The 25,223-nt window shown below is 38.9% G+C and overlaps 4 protein-coding genes across 7 annotated transcripts in view; 3 read left to right on the forward strand and 1 right to left on the reverse strand.

Moving 5' to 3' along the window:
* Positions 1–3,584: 3,584 nt before the first annotated feature.
* LOC140317754 (alcohol dehydrogenase class-3-like) lies at positions 3,585–9,203 on the reverse strand. Of its 2 annotated transcripts, none has more exons than XM_072395264.1 (9): positions 9,046–9,203; positions 8,759–8,859; positions 8,382–8,532; positions 8,208–8,295; positions 7,894–8,113; positions 6,534–6,794; positions 6,202–6,334; positions 5,609–5,747; positions 3,585–4,994 (listed from the first exon to the last, which is right to left on the reverse strand). In XM_072395264.1, the coding sequence occupies exons 1-9, from the start codon at positions 9,056–9,058 to the stop codon at positions 4,949–4,951; spliced, it is 1,152 nt and encodes a 383-aa protein (XP_072251365.1). In that variant the 5' UTR covers positions 9,059–9,203; the 3' UTR covers positions 3,585–4,948. The 2 variants fall into 2 exon arrangements, with proteins under 2 accessions (XP_072251365.1, XP_072251364.1); XM_072395263.1 differs by having other exon boundaries at positions 8,759–8,860; positions 9,041–9,203.
* Positions 9,204–9,238: 35 nt separating this feature from the next.
* Positions 9,239–12,615, forward strand: gar1 (GAR1 homolog, ribonucleoprotein). The gene is made up of 7 exons (XM_072395269.1): positions 9,239–9,338; positions 9,584–9,769; positions 11,216–11,370; positions 11,485–11,544; positions 11,639–11,765; positions 11,927–12,046; positions 12,169–12,615. Exons 2-7 carry the CDS (start codon positions 9,598–9,600, stop codon positions 12,177–12,179), a joined length of 645 nt encoding a protein of 214 aa, XP_072251370.1. The 5' UTR covers positions 9,239–9,338; positions 9,584–9,597; the 3' UTR covers positions 12,180–12,615.
* Positions 12,616–13,539: 924 nt separating this feature from the next.
* Positions 13,540–16,931, forward strand: LOC140317755 (alcohol dehydrogenase class-3). The gene is made up of 9 exons (XM_072395265.1): positions 13,540–13,636; positions 14,170–14,271; positions 14,538–14,679; positions 14,783–14,870; positions 14,992–15,211; positions 15,726–15,986; positions 16,100–16,235; positions 16,418–16,556; positions 16,720–16,931. Exons 1-9 carry the CDS (start codon positions 13,619–13,621, stop codon positions 16,742–16,744), a joined length of 1,131 nt encoding a protein of 376 aa, XP_072251366.1. The 5' UTR covers positions 13,540–13,618; the 3' UTR covers positions 16,745–16,931.
* A 701-nt stretch (positions 16,932–17,632) lies between these two features.
* The window catches only part of eif4ea (eukaryotic translation initiation factor 4ea), a 35,550-nt gene continuing 27,959 nt past the window's right edge, over positions 17,633–25,223 (forward strand). For 2 of the 3 annotated variants that reach the window (XM_072395267.1, XM_072395268.1), the window contains exons 1-6: positions 17,633–17,669; positions 18,494–18,597; positions 19,165–19,260; positions 21,102–21,165; positions 21,621–21,734; positions 21,962–22,101. In XM_072395267.1, coding sequence (XP_072251368.1) covers positions 17,652–17,669; positions 18,494–18,597; positions 19,165–19,260; positions 21,102–21,165; positions 21,621–21,734; positions 21,962–22,101 — 536 coding nt within the window. In that variant the 5' untranslated portion in view covers positions 17,633–17,651. Of the gene's footprint in view, positions 17,670–18,493; positions 18,598–19,164; positions 19,261–21,101; positions 21,166–21,620; positions 21,735–21,961; positions 22,102–23,896; positions 25,084–25,223 lie in introns of those variants that run through there. The other variant, XM_072395266.1, reaches the window with a different exon arrangement.

A 25,223-nucleotide genomic window follows, 5' to 3' on the forward strand; every position in this document is an offset into this window, starting at 1 on the left:
GCTTGTGAATGAGTAATGGGCTCAGGCCCATATAATGGATCATTTCAGGTCTCTCTTCTGTTCACCACAATTACTAGCCAAAGAAAAGTGTTCAGTCAACTGTGCTCAGTGTTGGAGTGTATTTTTTGGGATTGGCCCAGTCTTTTTGCGGCTGGGCAGTGAGCCAAGGAACATTGATTTGGGAGCCTCATCTTTGGAAAACAGTGAGTTATTGTGAGCAGACGGAGAAAAACAGAATGATGTACTTTACTGTGGCTGCCTAACAAGGTAACTATGACTCACCACACACTCATTTTGATGTTTCTCGTCTTACCACAACCTTGAAACTCATTTGAAGCAACACTTAAAATGATGCAATATGCATCAATCAAGAAAGGTATGTAAAAAGAAAAGATGTATCGAAAAACTAAAGAACAATCAAAGAATCTTTTGCAGGACCAAAAACAACTAGTGCCTGTCTGCTTCCATCATATTGAATTATACTAGAAATTCTGCTTAAAAAAGTGCAGAGCTTTATAGTGAATAATGACACTCAGTCTTCATGAACAGTTCCACTAGAAGCCATTATAGATTTTTATATACAATTACACAAACACCTGTTTTGTACCATTTCTACAATCACAAATATAAAACTGCCATTAACATTCCCAGGAATTAGCCCTACCTAGTGTGGCTCAGGTAAACTGAGCAGATGTGGAGGGAAAAAATAAGTGCTTTTCTCATACTTGTGAAGTTCTCATGAAGTTAAAGGTAACAACGCTGGGTTTGAAAGAAATCTCTCTCCCTACCTCCATCCCATAATCAAACAAAGATGCTTTGTTAACTTGACATAGGCCCACTGAAAAAAGCAATGAAAGTAGCAAATTTATGGATATGTCCAGGTCTGTCACCAAAAAGCCCTGTCAAAGCCCTGGGTGTCAAATCATTTCATATGAAGCTTTCACCACAGCGTACATTTAATGACTTTGATGAGTAAAATCTAACTCTGCATTTCTGTTATTTCAGAACTAATTTATAACATTTATCTCTCATAAGAAATATCATATTTGTTATGTATGGAATTCTTTCTTGGACCAGGTCATTTGTGAGAAATATAAAAGAACTAAATTAAGACAATCTGTCTCATCGCATGACTCCTTCTCATGCCTACTGGTAATGTGCTGTGTGACCACTATGGGAGAGACCAAACAAGGGAGTGCCATGATAGCACCTTCAAGCTAATCTCTCAATTACTACTTTACTGCTACTGTCAGACAAAAGACAACAAAAGCTTAGACCTGTCACGCATAGATCTCTTTATGCGAGTGTGTGTTTGTGAGTCTCTTTGGTAATAGCTATGTGTGGTCTGCATAATCCTGCTTTGTTGTCTATTTCTGTTGTAACTCAACTATAAAATACTGTCAGATTGACAGGTTACAGAATAGAAAACACGTGATCTTGCATGGCTCAATGAAAAGAGCATGATACGGTTATTATTAGGGTTAGAGGATTTGTCTCACAAAAAATCCTCTGACTAGTCTGAGCAAAGAATTTTATACTCTAGATGAATGAGGAACACCAACAAATATTTTTTTACTTTCAAAATCTTCAGTTTTACAATTTACTTTACTTTCTTCTTTTTTTTAATTGAAATTCAGCTATACTGCATGTATACTGTAAACTGGCACTTAAAAGGTTAACTTCTGAAACACATTTGTTTCTGTTCCTTTCCAGTCTTTAAATGACTGTTATTGAGCCTGAAACATGACAATTCTATTATAGTTTCTAGAAATGCTAACATTTTGGAAGCCAAATAGGCTTCTACTTGAAAACAGCACACCTTGCTGTTTCACATTTGTCACTGCATGGTGTGTTAATGCTGCAGAAAAACTGTCGTCCTTCCAAGACGTTAAGTGCCGGGTTGCGAAGCTGAGTATTTTTCACTGACACAGAAGCTAAACCTAACTGTGTCAGGAAAAGACCAGGGATGTCACAGGCAATGCCTGGCATTAGGTGTATAATGGCCAGGATTTACTGATAAAACAGGGGTCTGCCTTTGACAGTCTTTTGTGACTTAAGTGTACCGTCTTCTGTAGCCGTGGGGCTATAAAGTATATCTGTATCTCTGTCTATGTCTCTCTCAAATGTGGTTTTTTAAACTTCTTTCTCTCAGATATGGCTATAGTAATGTTGAATTTGATTTAATATTTTATAATTGTGATGTTCACATGTAGACAGGTGTGTGAAATGTTTGTGTGACCACACGGTAATATGATCTCAGTTCAGAGCAAAAGGTCTTACGGAAAAAAAAGAATTATGTCCAGTGAAAATAGCCAGGATCCCAACATCAACTACTGTATTAAGACTTTTTTGACTTGACAGTTTCACTGTAAGCCATGAGAAGCAGCAGAAAGTTGAAACAGACACAGATAAGTGGAATACAGGATTTGTTAATTTTACCAGAGCACTGTCTATTTCACAGAAGGGTGTGGCCTGAAAAGTATGAGGTCATAAATTACTGTTAAATCATACCTGAGGTCACAGAACAGTTAAAGACATCACTTCTCAACATTACATCTTCTGAGGTCCCCAGCTATACACTCACCTACTTTTAGGTAGTTCATATGGACTTTTGTTGAAAACCTAAAAGTATTTAACTGTGCATAGATAACACACTAAATGAATCATATACACTCTGACTTCTGAGCAGGGTTCTTACAGCTCTAAAGTCAAAGCACTTTTCAAGGTGAATTTAAGACTTGGCGATAAATTGCATATACTTCAACATTACATATATACTCAAATGGATCATTTTAAGTACTCAACAGATGAAATCTGATGTTGTTGTGCTATGAAAACCTAAACATGTTTTACTGATAGCCTTCAACGGGTGGGCTGACAAGTGAGGAGAAAAGCATCACCTATCTTTGAGAATATTTGCCTTCATATAAAACCTGTTTGACCTCCATGACTTTCTGAAATCACCTCAATGTCAATACACCCCCCACCGAAAATGACATGGGAACTTCAGTCTTTGAACAAGTCAGCCCCCTTTTTTAAATTAGATATTACATATGAATTAAAACAAATCAACTTGAGTTGACAAAATATAACATAAACATGTATAAAATCTGACTCACAATCTGAAAACCATCAAATCAGATACAGATTTATACAAAAACAGTGCGACAACAGTTTCAAGCATTTTTTTTTTATTCAATCACATGTGAGAATCCACGTATGTGAAAATTAAATAATCAGCAAAAGCATGTAGGAAAAGGTCATGTGTGTGTGACACCAACCCCAATTTACAAAGCATGTCAACAGCTACCCCCTGGAATAGATTTAGTCTTGGTTTGACAGTAGAAACTCTTTTGGGTTTAATACCCACTATTTTTATGTTGAAATCATATCTAATATATCGTTATTCATTTGTCACAACAACAAGGTTTAATGAATAAGAGGAAATCTCTTAATCCCAGTCTAAATATTGTGAAAATAAACGCAGCACATCACACTTTGTGTGATGGTATTTAACTCATCTAGCATCTCTGTTGTCAATTATTTTATGAATTCTTGAAGAATCACAGAGAAGTTATGAGAGCCAGAGTTAAAAAAATTTAAACATGAACACAGAAATAAATAAGCATAATTTCCAAATATCGAGTTATTCTCTCTATCGCCATTTAACTCGATGCTATTATCCTGTCCAAAAGATTTCTGCAGAAAAGCTGCACAGATGAATGTGAAACGTGACAAGATGGGCAATTAAGACTTTTGAAAATGCGTGCAATGCTGCGGCTGTAATTCACACAGCATGTCCTCCCTGTATCAGTTGCAGAATGCTGTGACAATTCCAGAGGCTACGGGGCTCAAAAGTTAAAGGAGGAAAAAAAAAAGGTGGGAGACTTATGGTCGTCACTTTGGATAGGTTTTCCCATAGATGAGGCAGATATTCAGACACATGTCCCCAAGAAAGCCTTATAAATCTGGGAGCTTGTCCAACATTTACAGATGACGGTGCCCAGTCGCTTGACCACCTGTCAAAACTTGTCTTACTCCTTCTATTGATCTCACTTCTCCTTTTTGTTGCTCCATTATCAGCAAGATTCCGCTGTCAAAAGCTTCATTTACTTTCAGTTTTTACAAAAAAGAGGTGATCTAAGCTGTACATTTCGTGATTGATGGCACAAGCAAAGGAGACCAAACTAAGACAAGCAGCACCACTTTATTTTCCATTTTTAAAAAAAAGGGATGGAAAATCAGGGTAACTGCCAGGGGTATTCGTTTGATCTGAAAGGAGCCTCAATAAAACAAATTCTTTAGACAGCTATTTCAGTTCTTCACCAAGAGGCATTCCCCAAACAACCTTTTGTCTTCTGTCTTGACAGCCCACAACTGTTATTCTAGCCCTTAGCGGTGACTCCCTTTTAAATCAATATATAATATTACCAAGGACGAAATTTGGTAAGCCCAACCACATGAAGCAGATATTTCTCCTCGGCCGACGACAGATTCTGCCATTTGGTCCCCTGTGTCTTTTATCCCATCTTCAATACAAGATGGTCTGGACAGGAATCACTGTCACTGTAGCTGCCAAGTATGACAGATGTAGAGCGAATTTGCCTTCATGTTACTGCAGATGCTGCACATTTAGGACGAGTACTTGTTTAACTTTACATAAGAGCAGTGAAAATTCTGTTTTCATCAAAACTTCGATAAAGAAGAGCAAAAACATGAGATTTTAAAGCGAATTAAGATATGGAAATATTTGCAGATTGAAAAAAAAAAAGTTATTTTTAAGGTTTGATGCTGCTACACAAACATTAGAGCTTTTGTATGATGTAAGACTGCCATCTAGTGGTAAATGTTCTAACTTGCTGCATCTAGTGTATATTAATAAGCATTCCAGTTGTAAATATTCTTTAAAAGAAACAATGAGCAGCGGTGTTTCTCTTCAAGTTTTTGGTTAATCCTCCTCTGGAGAGTTTTGCAGACTGATGACAGTACGGATGCTAAGAAAAAAAAAAAGAGAACAAATGACCAGAATGAATGAAGTGTCTCCTCCCAATCCTATATAGAATATAGACTATAGAATTGCAGGGATTAGACAATTAATCAGTCACTTAGTAGATTAACAGAAAATGAATGATCATTTTTGTCTTTTTTCTAAATAACCATTCACTCTTGCCTGTTTTTCCACTGGGAAAATTTGCAAGATTTAGTGCAAATGTTTAAGTAAAATGATTCCAATGAGGGTCAAAAGTTAATACCAAATAATGCAAACAGTATATCACTATAAGACATGTATTCCTGAAACATTTGGAGTTAGTAACGTCCTTAAAATTAGCTGTGTTGGTTTGTATAATCAAAGAGGTCATTTTTTAGTAGACTGAGGATAAGGTTAAAGGATTGGGGAGTGCAGTCTTATCAGAGTTTAACTCCCAAACTGACACGCACACACCGAGTCTCAATCATTGCAAATGTAAAGATTAACTTTGCAGGCACTCTCCTTTTTCCACAAATAGCATTTTATGAACAGTGAGAGCAATAAAAAGGATTGTGTGCACACACACATTACACACTGACACAAATCAAACACTAGCTGCCGTAAATAAAAAAGTCTTACCTTTTACCACTTTTTAGAAGATCAAAAGCCACATTGATTCGATCCAGCAGGAGGTTGTGAGTGATAAATTCGTCCAGCTTCAACTTGTTGTTCATGTAGTCGTCCACCAGTTTAGGCAAATCTATCACACTTTTCCAGCCTTTAGAAAAGGATGATAAGGTTTAGTTTAATAGATAGCAACAGGACACTTACATGACTGCAAATCCGAAAAGCTACTGAAACAGGCTTTAAGAAACTTTAAAAATCAAAGAACCCAGAATGGAAAAAAGCTACACTGGCTGGTGGTGGATGTCTGGCTGTAATGTAGCACTGCATCAAGTTTCTGTTGCGGAAACCTCTGCACGGCTTCTGAAAACTGCCGTTAACTGTGACCCCAGATCATATCTTAAAGCCATAATCCACCTGGAGCCACCAATGTACCATCAGATACAGTTTGGTGTATTTTAAAAGTTCTTAGTTGAACATTGACAAAACTTTTCATTTCACCAAGCACTCAGTTTACCAATCATGTAGATTATCAGAAATGTTTCTTCCATTATGAAGTAACATTTCTCATGCAAATCAATCGGCCTAGTAACTTGTTTTAAGTGCACCTCCAAAATAAGTCCCCATCAAGGTTCGCCCCATGAGGATCTTTATAACCTTGACATCCATCGTTTCTGTCTCCGTCCATCCAGCAATGACACAGGTGCCCCAGGCCTCTGCTGTGGACTCAAGTGCAGCTCTCTACAACAACACGATGAGATGTTTCAGTCCAAAGAAGAATTTGCCTGAAAATATGCATTATCAAGTCATTTTGGTTTATGGTGAACTTATAGCTGGAGCTGCTATAAATGCATCTCAGACTCACTCTTTGACACTGTTAACAGAGTGTACACTCAAATACTTTAATGGGAATTTATTTGATAAATATAAAGATACCCACCATTATAGCTGGACTTCCAACACACTCCAGAGCATAGTCCACTCCCCCGTTGGTCATCTCCACCAGAACCTCCTGGATAGGTTTGCCGTAATCTTTTGGGTTGACACAGTCGGTGGCTCCAAGTTGTTTGGCTTTCTCAAACTTGTCAGGGTTGATGTCAACCCCAATGATCCTTTTTGCCCGGGCAGTCTTGCAGCCCATGACGGCAGCCAGTCCAACAGCTCCGAGTCCAAACACAGCACACGAGGAATCTTTTTCAACCTGGATTAACATGTATTGGTCGATCCTGTTATTTTTATCCTTTTTTATTGATAATATATCCATATTTATTTTGTGATTTTTACAATAAAGCTTTTCATTAAAAATGTGTTTTCGCTCCTTTTAGTGGACCTTATGCAGTTCTGACAATGTGTCATTTATCTGATGACAGGAATACTGTTGAATGAAAATTGAAAACTGATGTTTGCTGACAGTGTGGTCAGTTTTTTTTTTTTTAAACATATTTATTTTGTATTTTTAGCTATGGGTTTGCCACTATGCACAGCACTTGCGGGTATCCATTTTTTAGATATTCAATCATTCAGAATCAGAACAAGTTTTGATAATCTTTTTCAATAACGGTTCATTTTTCTAAATTGTGCACCAACCTCATTTTGATGACAAAAATTATCAAATACTATAAGTGAGGGAATATAACCTCCATATCTTTTAATCTAAAAAAATACTCATGATCCATGGAATGAATCCATAATAAAATGTAAATCTGTGAAAGAAGATAAAACTAAATGATAGTGAGTTTGAGAATAAGTTATCAGCTTCCTCTTTCCAAAAATATAGCAGGGATGTTGCTGACTTCTGAAGAATTTATCATTTTAAAATACATCAATAATAAATACATTGCAATGCTTTTTCCTTTTTATGTTTTCTCAGTTGTCTTTATATTTCCATATACCGTATATATAATTCTGCTATTTATTTACCTTTACATCTCCATGTTTATTTATCCATTTCTCTATATAAATCCCCATTTAATTTCTTATTTCTTTAAGAAAGTTTTCGTGGCGCCCCAGTCGCTTCATAATCTGAAACTCTCTATCTCTACTGCCATGTAGAGGAGGAAATCAATAACGACATCCAAGCGCCATATTTTAAAGATGGGTCAAATTCTATTTTCCATCATCTGTTGTTGATAATATAACAAGCTCAACTGTTTGTAATGTTTCATGCTTATCAGTTTATATTTCAAAATGTGTTGCCTTGGCATCCATTGAGCCTTGTGCAGACATTTTGCATGAAACAACCACTGAACCACATTGGGGACAATACAAGTTATGGTTTCAACAGATCTGAATCATCTTACCTTGCCTGTCTTAATAGCAGCACCATAACCAGTGGAGACACCACAGCCTAGCAGACAGACTTTGTCCAGTGGTGCATCAGATCTTATTTTAGCAAGAGACGTGTCGGGAACTACAGTGTACTGACAGAAAGAGCTGACGCCAAGAAACTGATAGATCTGCTGACCATTGCAAGATATCCTGCTGGTGCCATCAGCCAACACACCCACTTGTGTATTTGCCCTAAAATTCACAAGAGATAGCATGCATTTAAAGACCACGAAAGCATCACGATAAGTGTCACTGTTTGAGCGCAATCATGTGACAATGAAATCACCAGTTTTTCCTGCAGAGATTTGTTTTTGCACTTCGACAACGTTCACACTCCCCACAGTACGGCAGAAAAAGAGGAATAACTTTATCCCCTGGAAAGAAAACAGAAAGCAGCTCAGGCAGTCATGAAAAAATTAAAAACGGGAGTAAAAAGTCAGCCTCTTTGTTTTGGGTTTACCCGGTGAGAACAGGGTGACTTCTGGGCCAACACTCTCCACAATGCCTGCCGCCTCGTGGCCGAGAACTAAAGGGAATGGCCTGAAAGTCATTCCTTTTCCAGTCTCATATAGGTATTCCATGTCTGTGTGGCACACACCAGTGGCAACAACCTGTGCAAAAAGATATGTGCCAGCATGAGGAAGTGGATGGTGACAGATGAGACAGGGGAAGCGAAATGCTTTCTCATTTTTCCTGTTTATATGTTTCATATGTAACTGCCAGATGAGAAGTCATTGTTTTAATAACTTTACATCACTTTGATATGATCCAACAGTCGCAGGATGAATTGGGCTTTCAAATAGTCAAAAAAAATATAATTTGGGATGTGCAGCTAACCTTGATTCTGACTTCATGGACTCTAGGTGGGGCCACCTCCACCTCCTCAATAGACAGAGGCCTCCTCGGCCCCCAGGCAACAGCTGCCTTGCACCTGATCACCTTAAAAAAGCAAAATACACATGTTCTCTGCTTTGTTGCCAGCTGGGTGGGCCGCTGTCTGAACAAGAAAAGGCTTCTGAGAGAATGACAGACAACATATTCTAACAACAGTTCTCTAAAGAGACACACGCAAAAGCAAAGGATGGAGAAAATATCAACATATAGTTATTATTTTCTTACCTCACCCGTTGTTGCCATTGTTGAATGATATGTTAACCTGTAACTGAACAAAGATAACGTTTACTGCACAAACCGTCAAGTCACACTGAAGCCTTTTTTAAAAAAAAAACTCACCAAGCGTCTCAACAACTTTTGCTGACTCTGTGCGGTTTGGTTCTTTGAACATGATGGAGAGCGCTTGGAGAATTTACGACACTCCCCGACCCTGTTGGTCAGCTTTACGGCAGGTCGTGATCACACGTGTTGTCATCGCATGGAGGCTCTAGTCGCTAAGGAGTGCTGCTAGCTGATCGAAGTTGTAAGTGACTTGTTAAAATCTTATGTTTATGCGTTGCAGACGTTCCAGTGTTGATATGTGAAAGGGAGAAAACAACGCAGGAGTTTGTATCTGAAAACATGCGTGAATGTATTATTTTGATCTCCTCAGTTGAGCTAACTTGTAAGTTCACACTGTTAGCCGCTTGGGTGAAGCTTAGCTTTGTCGATGAGGGGATACTGCATCATGGACTCACGATGTTCTTGTGCTGATTTGTTATTTTGCAGAAAATTTGAGCGAGATGTCTTTCAGAGGAGGAGGTGGACGAGGTGGAGGAAGGGGTGGCGGTTTTAACCGGGGTGGAGGTTTTAACCGGGGCGGAGGATTCAGGGGCGGTGGAGGATTCGGACGTGGTGGTGGAAGAGGAGGCTTTAACAGACAGCAAGACTTTGGTCCTCCCGAGTATGTTGTTGGTAAGTTGATTAAATCACAAGTATATGACTGATTGTGTGTGACTGATTTAAATCTGCTATAAGAACAATGGAGTTGGTGGTCGTCAGCTGCCTCTTCTTTGTTGTTGCTTTTATCTTAAAGGGTTAGTTTGGATCTGAACCAACACAGCACGATAAAGTTAGTGATAATGGTAATGTTAGACAAGCAGCTTCTAATTTCTGTGGCGCCAAATGACTGTTTTAGTGAAGGAAGAATAAAACTCCATAACATACCAATTCTGGTGAAATTCTCAGCATCGCAAATTATCCAATTTTTTAATTTAAGGCATGGAAACTGATGACTGCACTGGCACTACATTAAATAAACCAAAAAAAACACCCAACTATTCATCAAAACCAGCATTTTTTTTTCACAGACACACAATCTTGCATTCTAAATAAACTGTGATTCCCAGTTCATGTTGTAAGGCATTCAGTATATCCCTGTTTAAACATCTTTGTTTTAATCTCAACAAAGTGCTGAAATGCTGTGACTGCTGTGTTTTATCATACCTGGACCTCAGTAAGAGGGTAGTGCCTGAAAAGCAAAGAAAAATGCAAACAAGCATCCTTAATAGCTCTTGTTGTAGGAAAAAATTTTTTTCTTTACCATTTATCCAATATAACGTAACTATGAGCTCAAATGATGTGAGTAATGGGACGCTACTGACACCTTGACAAGTCTAAGTCGGCATTGTGAAAGATAGACTCTGAAAACTCTTGGCTATTTCTCCATGTTTTAATGATTCAGGGATTCGTTTATCATTAGAAATCATCAGTTGTGGCAAAGTTCATAACCCTGCTTGTATTGTTCGATGATGAGATGGTAATACTCACTAGTCTTTGAAAGAGCACTTACCTTAAAATGTTTTGCTGTTAGACAACCGTAAACGGAAGCCTGGGGTGCAGCTGAGATGGTGGGAGACCTAACATTTTCTCTATTCAGGGATATTGAGCAGTATTTTTAAATTGTTATTGCAAATCCCACATGGCAAAGCAGTATCCAGCCTCTTGCCAGAGAGGTTTGCAATTGCAGGAGGGGGCGTCAAGACACCCACACGGCTTGGCAAGAGACTTCCACAGCAGCCACAGTGAGAGATGTGAAGTCCAAAACAGGAACATCATTGTGAAACAGACTGCAGCGCTGTTCTTTGACCTTAATATACTTATATATATATATATATATATAATTTTTAAATCTTTGATTTCCTAGCCTTGTCATCATTCGTCTAAAGAGCATGAATTGTGGGTTTTTTCTTTTTATTAAAGTCTGCAGAGTGACAGACTTACAGAAACCCTTTGTCAAGAGCTCAAAAAGTCCATCTGAACAGAGTCAACCTCAACTTTTTAGGTTGGGCTGAAACTGGATCTTAGCCTTGATGGTTCTTTACTCCTAAAACTGTGTGCTTGTGTGTTTGCTCTCTGCAGCAGTGGGAGAGTTCATGCATCCATGTGAAGATGATATTGTGTGCAAGTGCACAACAGAAGAAAACAAAGTTCCCTACTTCAATGCCCCGGTGTACTTGGAAAACAAGGAGCAGATCGGGAAAGTGGATGAGATATTTGGCCAGCTCAGAGACTTTGTATCCTTTTTGTAGTCCTTGTTTCAGCCTCTGAGACAACACGTCTGCGGAAACTTCTGGAGATTGAATATTAGTGTTGCCACTGAGATAATGCCCCTTAACTTGTACTTCCAGTATTTTTCAGTCAAACTCTCTGAAAATATGAAGGCATCTTCGTTCAAGAAGTTACAGAAGGTAAAAAAAGAAAAACATCTTAAAGAACATTGTCAGGCACTGAATGCGGGTTCCTCTATGCTAAGAAGCTTGTAATATGCAACCTCTCTTTCAGTTCTACATAGATCCAATGAAGCTTCTTCCGTTGCAAAGATTCCTCCCGAGGCCACCAGGAGAAAAAGGACCGCCCAGAGGAGGCAGGGGAGGAGGTAGAGGTGGAGGAAGAGGTGGTGGTCGTGGAGGTGAGATCAAGTTTCTCTCTTTAAGCAGTACTTGGTTTAAATGTGTCGTTTAGAAGAGGCAGTTTTTCCCATGTGGCCACTTGTGCTAAATTGTGTTAGTTTTTGTTCCTGTGGATTTATTTAAATGACGACTCACTCATTGTTGTTGTGTTTTATATTAGGCGGTTTTCGAGGTGGCAGAGGTGGCCGTGGTGGAGGATTTGGAGGTGGACGCGGAGGCGGCTTCGGAGGTGGCGGCGGCTTCAGAGGAAGAGGTGGAGGTGGTGGACGTGGATTCAGAGGTTGGCTCACTTATCTATATATTCTTTTTTTTATGTGCATGTTCTGTTTTTAAGAATATAAATGTGGGCACATGGTTAGTTTCTAATGGCTGCATTTTGTTGCTGTTGTTGTGTACTTACAGGTGGGAGATGATCAGACGTCTTCGTTTTTATTTTCACCTCTTCCCCTCAAAAGATTCTGGCACGACAGACTCAAACATCGCCTCCAGTTGATGAGCTTGATTGAATTTAGTTTTATTTTTTTGTACCTGTTTTGGATGAATGATGGATCTTAATGACTTTTTATTTAAAAGGTTCATTTGTGTGTGTGTGTGTGTCTCTGTGTAACACAGCGGGGACCTTTTCTGCCTGCTTTGGAGGGTTGCTGGATCCATTTTTGAGCAGGCCTGTCATTGTTCTGTGCTGACTACGTTACAATGTTTAACAGAAAACACATTTACAAACCTCCATGCAGTGAAATATTCACATGTGGGAAACCAGAATTTCTTCAGTGTTACCTGAAAACATTGTAATACTATATTTGGAATATTCTCACATTTTTGTTGGCCTTGATTAAAAGGTGCTTTGTAGCTGTGGATGTTGTTTTTGTTATTTAAGTCTTTTGAAGATTTGTGGCATCTTGGAGAAGATTACATATAAATACTCTTAATCATAATTATCCAGAACATCAATGAAAAGCATCAAGCACCAAAATCCAGTCAAAATATTTTTCCTCTGACACCTCAAAGATATCAAACATATTTTTGTTTGAGTTAAAATTGAATATTACACCATATAGTCAGTCTTTGACATTAAAAGGTATTTTCACATTTGTGTGATGAAATTCCCTTTAAATCAAAGTTGTTTGGGGTGATTTGATGCATCACAGACAATTTGCAAAAATTTTATACTTGTTTTGTTTTTACTTCATTCCTTATATTTGGACAAGAAAACATCTGATCTTGGAAATTTAACAAAGTCAGGTGGTTATAGCTAGAAAAGTGAAATGCATTTAAAGCTGTGATAAATGGGGTTGCCTTTTTTTCAATTTACTTTAATAAATCACCTATGTTCATTCACACTGTGATAGTTTAAATAATGTTCCGGGAAAATATGTACCTTTTTTTTTTACCTTATTGTCAGTTTTTTTATTGAGACATCTTGTGCAGACTATTTAATATATTTGCATATTGGTACATTTACATACATTGGTACATATTTGTTCAAAGGCAGTTTACATTTTTATGTGATTAAGCCTCCATGTTACTAAAAAATGGTTAATTCAAAACAGTTTAAATAAAAAAAAACGGTAGCTTCTCCAACCCCTGAATACGAAGTATTATCTATTTTCAAGGTCCACGTGCTTGCAGGCCTGGATTTTGACATTTATATGTCCGCTATACAGAAGTAAATAATTTTTTAATGCTCCATGATTCTTGCTTCGTCTTGCTTCGTCTTGCTGGACCTGGTTTCCCCCACTTTCCACTTGGTCTACGTCATGAACCCAGCGCGTTCTCGTGTCTGATTGGCCTCAACGTGAACTCCTTTACGGCCGCTTGCGGAACTCCTCCCTCTCGGGCTGAACAAACGAACATGGAGACAGCGGGCAAAGTAAGTTTCTACAAACCAAGACATATGTTTTGCATTTGCTTTCGCTCCTCATGCTTTTTCCTCATAAGTGCTTGAAATTCTGTCTTAGCGCCAAAACAGTTTTTTTCTGCTAACACGCAGACAGTGATGTGCGTTGAATGGCGTGCAACAAAGAATCACTGTTCCCGAACTTAACAGGGACCTTTGGCAGGTCAGCTGCAACTGGTATTTTCAAGTTTATACAGTGTCGTGGTCCCCCCCAAGGCATAACATATTGTATGTTTTGAACTGCGTTTGGTGTAAAGAATTCGTAAATCATTTTTTTATTTATTTATTTTTTTAGCAAATCGTTGTCACGTGTCGCCTGTTTAGCATCGAAATAATAAGGTTGTATTTCTTTTGGATTGTAGTTGCGTTCTGCAGAGATCATCTACTGCAGCTCTTGCATAACTGCAAGCTGGGGGAAGGCTGAAAGCACTGCAGCAGACTGCTTGACCTGCAGCGAATTGTAGGTTTGTCTGACGTTGATTCAAACATGCATTGTTTGCTTTTAGGTGATCAAGTGCAAGGCAGCTGTTGCCTGGGAACCCGGAAAGCCTCTCTCCATTGAGGAGGTGGAGGTCGCCCCACCTAAGGCCCATGAAGTTCGCATTAAGGTCAACCATGCAACACACTTACCTCAGAAAAAATGGATGCACCTGCCTCAAAATTTAGAGGGGTTTTTGGACCATTTCCACTTTTAAATTGTTGTCTCATCAACAGTTGTTTTCCTTTGAAGAATCTACATTGTTGTAACTGTAATGTTGTGTGCTTGAATATGTGCAGGTAATAAAAAGGTTGTTGACTTTGTGGAAAACAAGGTAAAGTAATGTATAAAACCAAGAATGACACTGTTTTTTTTTTTTTTTTTTTTTTTTATCAGATCTTTGCCACAGGAGTGTGTCATACAGATGCTTACACTCTGAGTGGCAGTGACCCTGAGGGACTCTTCCCTGTCATCCTGGGGCACGAGGGCGCTGGGACCGTCGAGAGTGTTGGTGAGGGTGTGACCAAATTTAAGCCAGGTGAGCAACTGTCAGTCATAACATTAAGACTGCAAATTTTGCCGAGCCCATTTATGAGTATGAATTCCTTTTGTGGTTTTGATTATCAATACTTTCCACTTAGGTGATACCGTCATCCCTTTGTATGTGCCTCAGTGTGGTGAATGTAAATTCTGCAAAAATCCCAAGACGAACCTCTGCCAGAAAATTAGGTAAAATGACTCGAACATTAAAAAGAAAAAAACTCCAGGAAACCAAATCAAAGCTCGGTCATCATTTTCGTCACACATTCATGATGTGAAATCATCTCTTCCATATGTTTCCAATCTGCAGAATAACCCAAGGTCAGGGCCTGCTCCCCGACAAGACCTCTCGCTTCACCTGCAAGGGAAAGCAAGTGTTCCACTTCATGGGGACCAGCACCTTCTCTGAGTACACTGTAGTGGCCGACATCTCACTGGCCAAGGTTAACGAGAGTGCTCCGCTGGATAAAGTGTGCCTCCTTGGATGTGGTATTTCTACAGGTTATGGGGCTGCTCTAAACACTGCCAAGGTGAGCAGTAAAGGCTGTTTACCACAACATAGATCTGCCCTCTTGTAGGAAACAAATAATAGAAGATAATCGTTTCAAAACCAAGTTTATCTATTTGTCACAGGTTTTAGGCTGTGCTGGAATAGCCTGTAAATCTGAATGACTTGTTTCCAGGCATTTTTTAAAATAGATTATTTAAAGAATGAATTTATCTTTATTAAAAGACATCGGAACTATCTTTTTTTTTAAAAAAATTTTAACATTTAATTCAACCACGCACATCATCAAGAGTGAAATTCTTAATTACACTGCAGCATGGCTAAATGCCGAGCCTCCTGAGGAAACTGAGTACAATTATCAATTATTGTCACTTTCGAATACCTGGTACATGTAGATTTAACAAAAAAAAACCCTGAAAAATAAGGTGATATAAAGTGTAAGAAGTCCAATCTGTTCATGATCAGTTCTTAAATGGGATTGAGTTACATTAACTAACACAAGTGTAACACCTTTGTGTCATATGTCATCTTCTCAGGTTGAGCCTGGTTCCACATGTGCTGTTTTTGGACTTGGAGCTGTTGGCTTGGCTGTTATTATGGGTTGCAAGGTTGCCGGAGCAACGAGGATCATTGGTGTGGACATCAACCCTGACAAGTTTGACAAAGCCAAGGAGTTTGGAGCCACTGAATTTGTGAACCCAAAGGACCACAAAAAGCCCATCCAGGAGGTTCTGGTGGAGATGACTGATGGGGGTGTGGACTATTCATTTGAGTGCATCGGAAATGTGCAAATAATGGTGAGGACTCGCTTTGTCTTCATATTTTAACTGTCATGCAGCACATTAGACAGATACAGAAATGAGTATTTCAGAAGTGCTCGACACAGATAACAACAGTTTTATTATTTCAGAGAGCTGCTTTGGAGGCGTGCCACAAAGGTTGGGGTGAAAGTGTCATCATTGGCGTAGCCGGGGCGGGACAGGAGATTTCCACTCGGCCATTCCAGCTTGTGACAGGCAGAGTGTGGAGAGGCACAGCCTTTGGAGGTGAGAGACTTTTGTTTCGGTCTAGCACAATTTCTACTTGTGCCAAACAAAATGTGATGAGCAATACATATCTTTTAACCAAGCCTTACACAGGGCCTTTCAATGAGTCGATGTGATTGAAAATGTAATTCTCCCGAAATGAAAATTATAGTTTTAATCTGAGTTTTTACACTCCCTTTTAGGCTGGAAGAGTGTGGAGAGTGTTCCCAAACTGGTGGAAGACTACCTGAATAAGAAGCTGAAGGTGGATGAGTTTGTAACCCACACTCTTCCCTTTGAGAAGATCAATGAGGGATTTGACCTCATGCACGCTGGAAAGAGGTGCAGAATGCAGTTAATTTTTGCAGTCAGCATATCAGGCCTATGGTTATATTGCTTTTCTTTGGAAACACTGTTCATCTTTCTACCTTTTTACTGTTCAGTTGTGGTAGTTTACTTTTTCCCTGCTTAACGTATTTCTTTTTCTTCTGTTTTTTCATTGCAGTATCCGCGCAGTGCTGACTTTCTGAAGTACCAAAAAAAAAAACAGCAACCGTCACATCTGGCCTTAACAGATTCCATCCATTGTTTCAACATTTATTTCTGTGCACTTCATTTTGATAGCAGACCTGTCAGTGTTTAGGAGAAAATGTTTGTTAACAGCAGGACATCTGTAAGAAATGTTCTAAATGATGTTAATAAAGACATGGAAAAATGGATTGCACTGATTTGGCATTTATTTTAGCTGACAAGCATTTGACTACTGATCTCATTAGGCAGCCAATATAGTGTTTGTCAGCACTATTTAGTCACGCTTTAATCTGTTCATTGCATGAAAACTTAAAAGTAAGTCTTACTTGGCATTTAGATTGCGTAAGAATTTACCCTGAATACATGCCAGATATTAAATATCAGAATAAAATGTATAACTGTTAAGAAATAAATCTAACCAGAGTTTGCTTGATCAGTCATTTTGTGAGGTTTATCATAAGCTTCCTTATCCCTTTTATTTCTATTCTTAATTGGTATAACTTTGAATTTTAAATTGCCTAATGATGTTTGAGGTCATATTGCTTGCTTCATTACCAATGTTAATATTTGATATTTTAATATTAATATTACCAATGCTGTGGGTCACCGTGTCACCCAGAAAACTGAATCATTTCTCTGGCTTCTCTGGTGACAAATGTCTGGAAAACACAGATTTTGTCCGTTAATCAGCTGCCTGACCCCCATTATCCTTGCAACACATAAAGAATATGAAAAACTTTAGAAACATGATGCGAAAAATACTAACAGACGAATGATGAGGATGTCACACACCCACAGCAGAGCAGTGTTCGTTTTTTGTAATTCTTGCGCATGCGTACTGATAGGTAGGCAGACCCAAGCGGCTATTTTAACACACGCCAAAAACCTAACTGTGATTTCCAGAAGATGGCGACCGCTATAGTGGTGAGTCCACTACAAAAATACTGGTACCTGGATTACTCAAGGTTTTTACTCTTCCGTAAAACACGTCTATCCAGTATTTAGCATACAAAGGAAAAATGACAAGTTAACGACAGCTACGACTTTGTAACAATGAGTCTCAAAAAACCTGGAAAGTTCGTAATTATGTCTGACAGAGAGCTCGCTAGCTAAACATGAACTTCGCATTGTGAAAGAAACTCGGAAGGTTTTGTACTCATTACTGCTGTTAAGACCTGTTTTTTTTTCTGTTCTTTTTTTTTTTTAAGCAGCTGCTGTAAGGCTGTCGTTAACATACCTCGTTAAGACTGTTTGGTCAGGTTAACTGTTCGTGTTTGAATGAATGGAAAGGCGCACGCACAAGTTGACGTTAACGGCTCCGTCAACTGCAAACGTGTTCCAGAAAATGTTGGTGAGAGTTCGGTACCGGTCAGCAGGAGCAATTTTTTTTTTTCTACAAGTAGAAACCCATGACTTATTTTCCAACTCCTCTTTAATTGATGGTATTGGACATGAGAGTGTAAGCAAGACCGGTTGAATTCTATTGTGTCCCTGTGGGAGGGAAAGTATGATAGATGAAATGTTTACTGGCATTAACTTGCAAAGCCCTTAATACACTTGTGCTTAATTAACTCCTGGAATTCGATGTAAAATGATGCACCGTCCACACTTGCACCTGCTCCTTGCACACTTGCGTGTTCAAAGGGCACAGCTAGGCCGGTAGCTGTTGCCACATATGCCGAATGAGAAACCTAATCATATCTTAAATTCAATGCGTCTTTTGTGCCTGATATAATTTTTTTGAATAGGTGTCAACTTCAGTTCCTGCTAATCCCGGCAAGGAGCAATGCGAAACAACCATTCAAAAAGTTGTGAGTCCTGAAGCTTACATCAAACATCCATTACAAAACAGGTAAGCATCCATTCCTCTCTGTTCCTCTTTCTCCAGAACGGTTTCGAGGTTATATCCATATAGAGTCCCATGTAAAAAAATAAATGAATCTAAGTTAAGCTCATTTTGCCTTCGGACACAGAATTAAAAGAGTAGGGGACACTAAAGAATAAACACTGCTTGGCCAAAAAGTCTCCACCGCAGTTAAACTAAGAGTGATCTGAGATGACATTGGCAGAACTTATTGTGAAAAGAGGTTTGTGGAGCATAAAATATAATTTTCATACATTGGCTACCATGGAGTCTAGACCTTAAGTCCTTAGAATTTGCTGGAGGAGAGATTAATGCAACTCTTAGATCCCTGCATTTCTGGGTAATGTACTAAAGCGGCCCGTAGCTGGCGGTAGGGTTGTATAAGCGTATTGGAACAATGCCATGGTGAATGCGTGCTGTAATCGAAGCTAAAGATGGTGAAACTAAATATCGGTGCATGTGACCTCTTTGCCAGGCATTGTATTCGTGTCCATAATGGGTTAAGGCATGGAAAACATGAAGCTTCTGTCGTAGATGACTCTCTTGTCTTTTTAGGTGGGCTCTTTGGTTTTTCAAGAATGACAAAAGCAAAACATGGCAAGCTAACCTTCGTCTCATCTCTAAGTTTGACACTGTTGAAGACTTTTGGGCGTAAGTAAATTCTTGCCTTATCGTTCACCACATTCAGTGCTGTGGAAATGCACAACAACATGTAGTCAATCACCGGTGTAACTCCAGGCCAGCAGACTTTAATTTTTTTTATCTTGATTATTCCAAATGAGAAAAATGCCACAAAAAAAACTTCAAGTAAGTAGATAAAGAAATAAAATTAGCAGGATTTTCAATGTAACCCAGAGGTGACTGTTTATAATCTGGCAGTAGGTCCACATTTTGTTCACCAGAAATGCAAATGTCATACGACTGAGTGCCATAAGGCCTTGCAGTGCTCACGGGTGCCAGCAAGAATAGTGGTAGTTCACTATTTAAAGCTCAACATTCCGGCTGAGAAATGATGAATGTTGCACTTAACGTCACCATGGCAACTTCAGATGCCACTTGTAACTCACAGCTGATAGACGTGCAGTAATCAACTGCTTCCCTCCTCTCTGCTCTGTTTACAAATGCTTTGATGGATTCAACTTAAACTTTGTAGCACTGGACAAAGGCTAACTGGGGATTTACACCAAAAGTGTCACGAGCGGCCAGCTGCCATTAATTTTCAATGTAAGCTGGCGTCGATGAGCGGCCGGCGTTGTGAGCGGCGCGTTGTGAGCTTCAAGAGTTGAGAAAGGCTCAACTTTATGCAAATGAGCAGTGACGCAACGACAGCCAATTAAGGCCGATCTGGATTCCGAAGGTGGAAAAAAGCGGAAAACGGCAGAGCGCAAACACAAAGAAGGCTGCTCAGAGTACAATCCATGGTGAAAGAGGGAACCGATATATGGATGGATTATTATATTTATCTGCTAGTTGCTATACATATAAGCCCCACCCCTTTGGCCGCGTCCGGCCCCCCCCCCCCATTATCTATTATTATAATGGTGACAACTAGTTGAGGTTGTGGTAGTGCAAGTGGAGAAAAGTCTAAATAAGCTCCTGCTTGGATGAGGGCAGGGTCTGACTGCATCGTGAGGCGTCGCTCCTGTCGGCAAATATCCTCCGATTCAGATGTGATTTGCTGGCATGTTTGGTTAGACCAAAGCCATTGTCCAGATGGGTACAGCAGTCGCCACCAATAGCCTCGGGCTAGCTATGGCAGTTGCACCTGCTGTAGCCTTCTGTTGCAATTCTTCATCTGTGTACTCGAGCAGTAAGCACCATCGGGCAAAGTAGTTTTCAATGTCTTTCTTGTAATCAGACATGGCTGGCTTGGTAAAATAAGCAGCTAAAAGCTATCGTTCTGACAGTGGAAATGCTATTAGGATTTCTCATATCAGTCTGTCGTTAGCGCAAGCTTCAGGTCACCTTTTCCGTTGTGATATAGCATTTCATTCCCACATACTTTACAAAGGCAGTTTGGTGCTGCATCGTGTGCTTACAAATGGGAAGACAGAATTGTGGAATTGGCTGAGAAATGTTAAAGCTAAAATATAAGCTGCATCCCCAACATTAACAATATAACCTTTTACTTACCAGTTCAGAGTACAAATTACAAGTTTCGTGTTAGATTTCAGTCGTTGTGTATTTCAACTGCATGGTGGATAGGAGTTTCTTATATTATGTCATAGGTATTGCTTTTTCCAACTTTCTGATAGCTGTCAAGCATATCTTCTTTAAAAAAAAAAAAAAAAAAAGCACATTTGACAGGAATGTGGTTATTGGTGCTTGACGTCTTCTTTACGTCATTGTAATTTATTCTCAGTTAAGACGGAAACATTTGAACAACTTTACTCCACCTTTGTGTCGGCACCAAGACGAGGCCGTTAGTCACTGGTCACGCATTCATACAAAAACATCCTAAATTTTTAAATTTGTTTTATTTATTTTTGCAGATTATACAATCACATTCAGCTATCAAGTAACTTGATGTCTGGATGTGACTACTCATTATTTAAGGTAAGAACTTTACAAACACGTACACAAAAAAACCAAAACATGTCTCTAGTTTCTGCTTTTATGACTTATTGACCTTAATTCGAGAGGAGGGTTGTCCTTGTGTCACCTTGTAATGTTGATGCATCTTATTTCAAAGGAAGCAAGAATGTTAAACTTAAGTCACATGGCCTAATGTATCTGGGTCTGTACAGATGTATCATCCGACCTGTTCTGTTCTCACTTAAACACACAAACGCTTGTTCACGTCTCATGAACGCATTCAGTGGAAGCACATCCTGAGCATGCAAAGACATTTGAAAAATTCAGCATGCTTAAAAATAGAATCCATCCTGTTGTTGTTGACATGAAGTGTTTTATGACATAAGCACAGCATGCTTTAACAAGTGGATGAATACGTCTTTGCATAAAATATCTGTTCAATAACATAAATGTTGTGGGCTGCCATTTGACTACAGGATGGAATCGAGCCAATGTGGGAGGATGAAAGGAACCGACGAGGTGGCCGCTGGCTGATAACTCTGTCCAAGCAGCAGCGGAAAGCAGATCTGGACCGCTTCTGGTTGGAGACGGTATGCTCAGTGGTTCACAAAACCATGATTGTTTATCTAGAAACCTCCAGGAATGTATTTGGACCAAACAAAGTCTGGTAATGGTTTAATATAATTCAACAAACAAAGCCAGCTGCTTGTTAAACTTAACTCAGTGACTACTTTTGAGTAAGGTGCACTGGATTAAAAAGACACAGGAGCCATTTAACAATAAATGTCTTTTTTTTTTTTTTCTTCTTTCCCTGCAGCTCCTGTGTCTTGTGGGTGAAGCATTTGATGAGTACAGTGATGATGTTTGTGGAGCCGTCATTAACGTCAGAGCCAAAGGTGATAAAATAGCCATATGGACCACAGACTTTGAAAACAAAGAGGCCATCACACACATAGGGTGAGCTGCACAAACTTCAATAAGACTTGGTGTAGAATTGCTTTATTAAAAAAACAATCCTACATCGAGTCTTAGTATTTTATATAGTATTTTTCATGCTTTTAACATGTAATTCTTCTTTTTCTTTAATGTCCTTTTCTTAACTTCACTTGTGCTCATTTAGATTAATCCCTGGATGGAAATCTCCATTTTTGTTTCAAACTTTAAAGGAAAATCTGACACCAAAGCTTCTTTCAAACATTAACTGCTTAACATTTAATCTAATGGAAATTACAATGGTATCATATATTTTATTTGGCACCCTGGGGCATTTCTGTTATGTTTGTGCAAAAGCAATCCTCCTAGGTTGGACATAATATTTGTGTCACTTATATCATGACAAAAGTCTGAAGTGCAGCAGACACATTGACGGACACGGTGGATGTGCTTTAATTTGGCACAGAACAGCTGGTCAGAGGAATCTGCATTATTAAATATCAGCACCGTCCTAATTTCCTTACTCTTTGCTTAGTAATTTTCCCTTCAATGGCAAGCTGCAGCGCCAAGCTGTTTTCACAATGTCTGAGCTAAAAGAATTATGGAAAATTTTAGATTTGAGTTTCTCAAAAGGGAGACTGAGTAAATTAGACTAGTTCATAGGTTTTGATTTGATAGTGGATACAGCAGCAGGACTGAGAGTGAGTTCCAAGCTGTCCTGCAGACTGGTAAAATTGATCTCTCTTCTTTTTGTCAGTAATTGTCACTAATAGATTCAGCACCTCCATGTGAGATGCTACAGTCGATATTATCTCACATGGACATGTGTCTGGAATCGTTTCCTCCATGTAAGGCACATGGAAGCGTGTGTTTCTTTTATGGGGGAAAAAAAAAAGTCACGCCCACTCCGGTGACCAAGTCGTGCTTAATGGTGTTCTGTTTCTATCAGTGCCATTTGGAGCCAGTATCAATACATTTAAGAAAAAAAGTCAAAATCGTAGTTTTATTGAAGGCCAATAAAGGAAGATAAGAATGGTGACAATGTGGGACTTAAAGCTAGCATAGCTGCTCCATTCTCAACCGATTTCAAGGTGAGATACAGCTGGATTGAATAAGGTAGGTAAAAGGGAAATTATGATGCTCTACAGAAAAGATGTGATACACCAGAGATCCCTGGAGGTTTGTTAAAAGTAGTGATTTAACTCTTGTGCTCTCTCTCAACTGAAAAGGGGTCTGCATGAGCGTTGTAATGTGAGCTTTGAAATGCAAAGTGTTGATCAAAGACGAACTCGACACTTGTAGAGATGTTTGCCAGAGTGGAGCTGATAAAGTGACTGATCTCCAAAGTGGCTTCCATCCATCACTGCTATATTTTACCCAAACACAGAGCAAGTGGCTTGCGAAATACGAGTTGTGACAGTTTGACATTATGTGAGAAAACTGTGACTCCAAAGACTTTTGTGTCACCTCACTCAGTTGTCACATTGTCTGAATGAAGCTGTGAGGAACATTAATGTAAAAGTGAATGACTGAACAGATTGAAGCTATTAGTGTTGCATAATTTTAGGTTTCAATACGTTTGACCACAGAAGGGAAAGCTGTACCATCTGTATCATGCTTTGAATTTGTATTTCGGTTCGAGCCACAGCAGGAACCCAAACTGCAGCAAACATCAGAGGATATCATTTCTGATGGTAGTCCAGAGCCTCGTCGACTTTCGTGTCTCTTTATGGTCATGAAATATAACGATTTTAGATTTTTTTTTCTTCTTTTCTTCAGTGTCTTATCAGCTTATATTGACCACGTGTTTGTTTTGTAGACGAGTGTATAAAGAGAGATTAGGCGTTCCACCAAAAGTGATCATCGGTTACCAGTCGCATGCAGACACGGCCACAAAGAGCAGCTCCACCACCAAGAACAAGTTTGTTGCCTGAGGACCTGTGGATTCATCTGACAAGTTATTTTGTTACTTTTTTTCTGTAACTTTTCCATGAATGTAACTGGCGAGTTAATCCACTGAAAGAAAACATTTAAAAAGGAGAAACAATGGTTTCTTTTTTGTTTGACACTTTACCAAAGCTTTTGTTTTTGGTGTGCTGTGCAATTAAAAATGTAGCAATTATTTGGTTGTGTGCTAAAGATGCCAGTTTTCCTTTCTCATGATTATTCTTATTTTTTTGGGACAGTTTAATACAAATGGAAGTGTTTAAGATTAAAGGCACACGTCAAAATGAGGCTTTTCTAGTTTTGTGAATTGTAGCGACAGAAAGATTCACTGAAGATTTTAGTTGGAAGTTGAATTTTTAAACCACATCTTTTGAACATGAGCAGAACTCGGCTGACATGTGGATGGGGAAACTTTGAGTTGGACTTTTTGATAGAATTTAAAACTTTTTTTTCGGGCAGGTGCAAATTTCTAAAAATTGCTAATTGACCATATTTCAGATGTTGCTCCAGTTAAAACTGTCTGGGTTCTTTTCAAGCCACACAAGCAATATGCAAAGTTTCAATATTGGGATCTTAATCCTCTTGTGCTTTGCACTGATTAAAGAACTTAAAGTTTACAACTTTACCACATTCAGGTATGAAATATTATTTAAAATGGACCAAGCAAAGCTTATATGTTGCAGATTAATCTTGAGTAAATACACTGCATAAAAACCTCTATACCATAGCTGTTTGGTTTCTTTTCACTTAAGATATAGATGTAAATTTTGACTTGCATATATACGTTTTATTATACATTTGCTTTTCCTGTGCAGAGGCCACATGGTAGTGTTTTGATTTGATGTTTCATGGTCTGTAAAGTCTATCTACTTCTATGTAAAGAACACGTTGTGTGGGACGGGACCGAACTGTGCCTTTAAGATAAACTCCTCGCCCACACTTCTGAATTTTGAGATGTACCAACAATGTAATAGAGCAATGTAAATGGACTATATTGTTGTGTTCACTCTGAAGATGCAGCTGGGAAGTTGTAATTTTAGATAAATTGCATACAACAAATTGCTTTAGATGACTAGTTATGCCTGTGAGATGGTTAAAAGCCTGAAAATTGATCTAACGCAGTATAAACGAGCCTTATTTTCTGTTTTATGTGACTTTGTTTTGTCTCAACTTTGGTAGCTCAGATTCTTCAGTATATT

Source organism: Leuresthes tenuis, unplaced genomic scaffold (assembly GCF_036924035.1).
Source record: "Leuresthes tenuis unplaced genomic scaffold, fLeuTen1.0.hap1 SCAF_11, whole genome shotgun sequence".
In the NCBI taxonomy this organism is placed as follows: Eukaryota; Metazoa; Chordata; class Actinopteri; order Atheriniformes; family Atherinopsidae; genus Leuresthes; species Leuresthes tenuis.

What these genes read in the sequence shown, in the direction of transcription:
- gar1 (XM_072395269.1), top strand. Translation starts at nt 9,598, where the DNA reads ATGTCTTTCAGAGGAGGAGGTGGACGAGGTGGAGGAAGGGGTGGCGGT. An exon ending in TTGGCCAGCTCAGAGACTTT is followed by an intron (nt 11,371 to 11,484) that starts GTATCCTTTTTG and finishes TTGTACTTCCAG; the next exon opens with TATTTTTCAGTCAAACTCTC. An exon ending in CGTTCAAGAAGTTACAGAAG is followed by an intron (nt 11,545 to 11,638) that starts GTAAAAAAAGAA and finishes CCTCTCTTTCAG; the next exon opens with TTCTACATAGATCCAATGAA.
- LOC140317754 (XM_072395263.1), bottom strand. An exon ending in TCCATGAAGTCAGAATCAAG is followed by an intron (nt 8,533 to 8,758) that starts GTTAGCTGCACA and finishes CTTTTTGCACAG; the next exon opens with GTTGTTGCCACTGGTGTGTG. An exon ending in CTTCTAAAAAGTGGTAAAAG is followed by an intron (nt 4,995 to 5,608) that starts GTAAGACTTTTT and finishes TTTTTTTCTTAG; the next exon opens with CATCCGTACTGTCATCAGTC.
- LOC140317755 (XM_072395265.1), top strand. An exon ending in AACCTCTGCCAGAAAATTAG is followed by an intron (nt 14,871 to 14,991) that starts GTAAAATGACTC and finishes TCCAATCTGCAG; the next exon opens with AATAACCCAAGGTCAGGGCC. An exon ending in GAGAGGCACAGCCTTTGGAG is followed by an intron (nt 16,236 to 16,417) that starts GTGAGAGACTTT and finishes ACTCCCTTTTAG; the next exon opens with GCTGGAAGAGTGTGGAGAGT.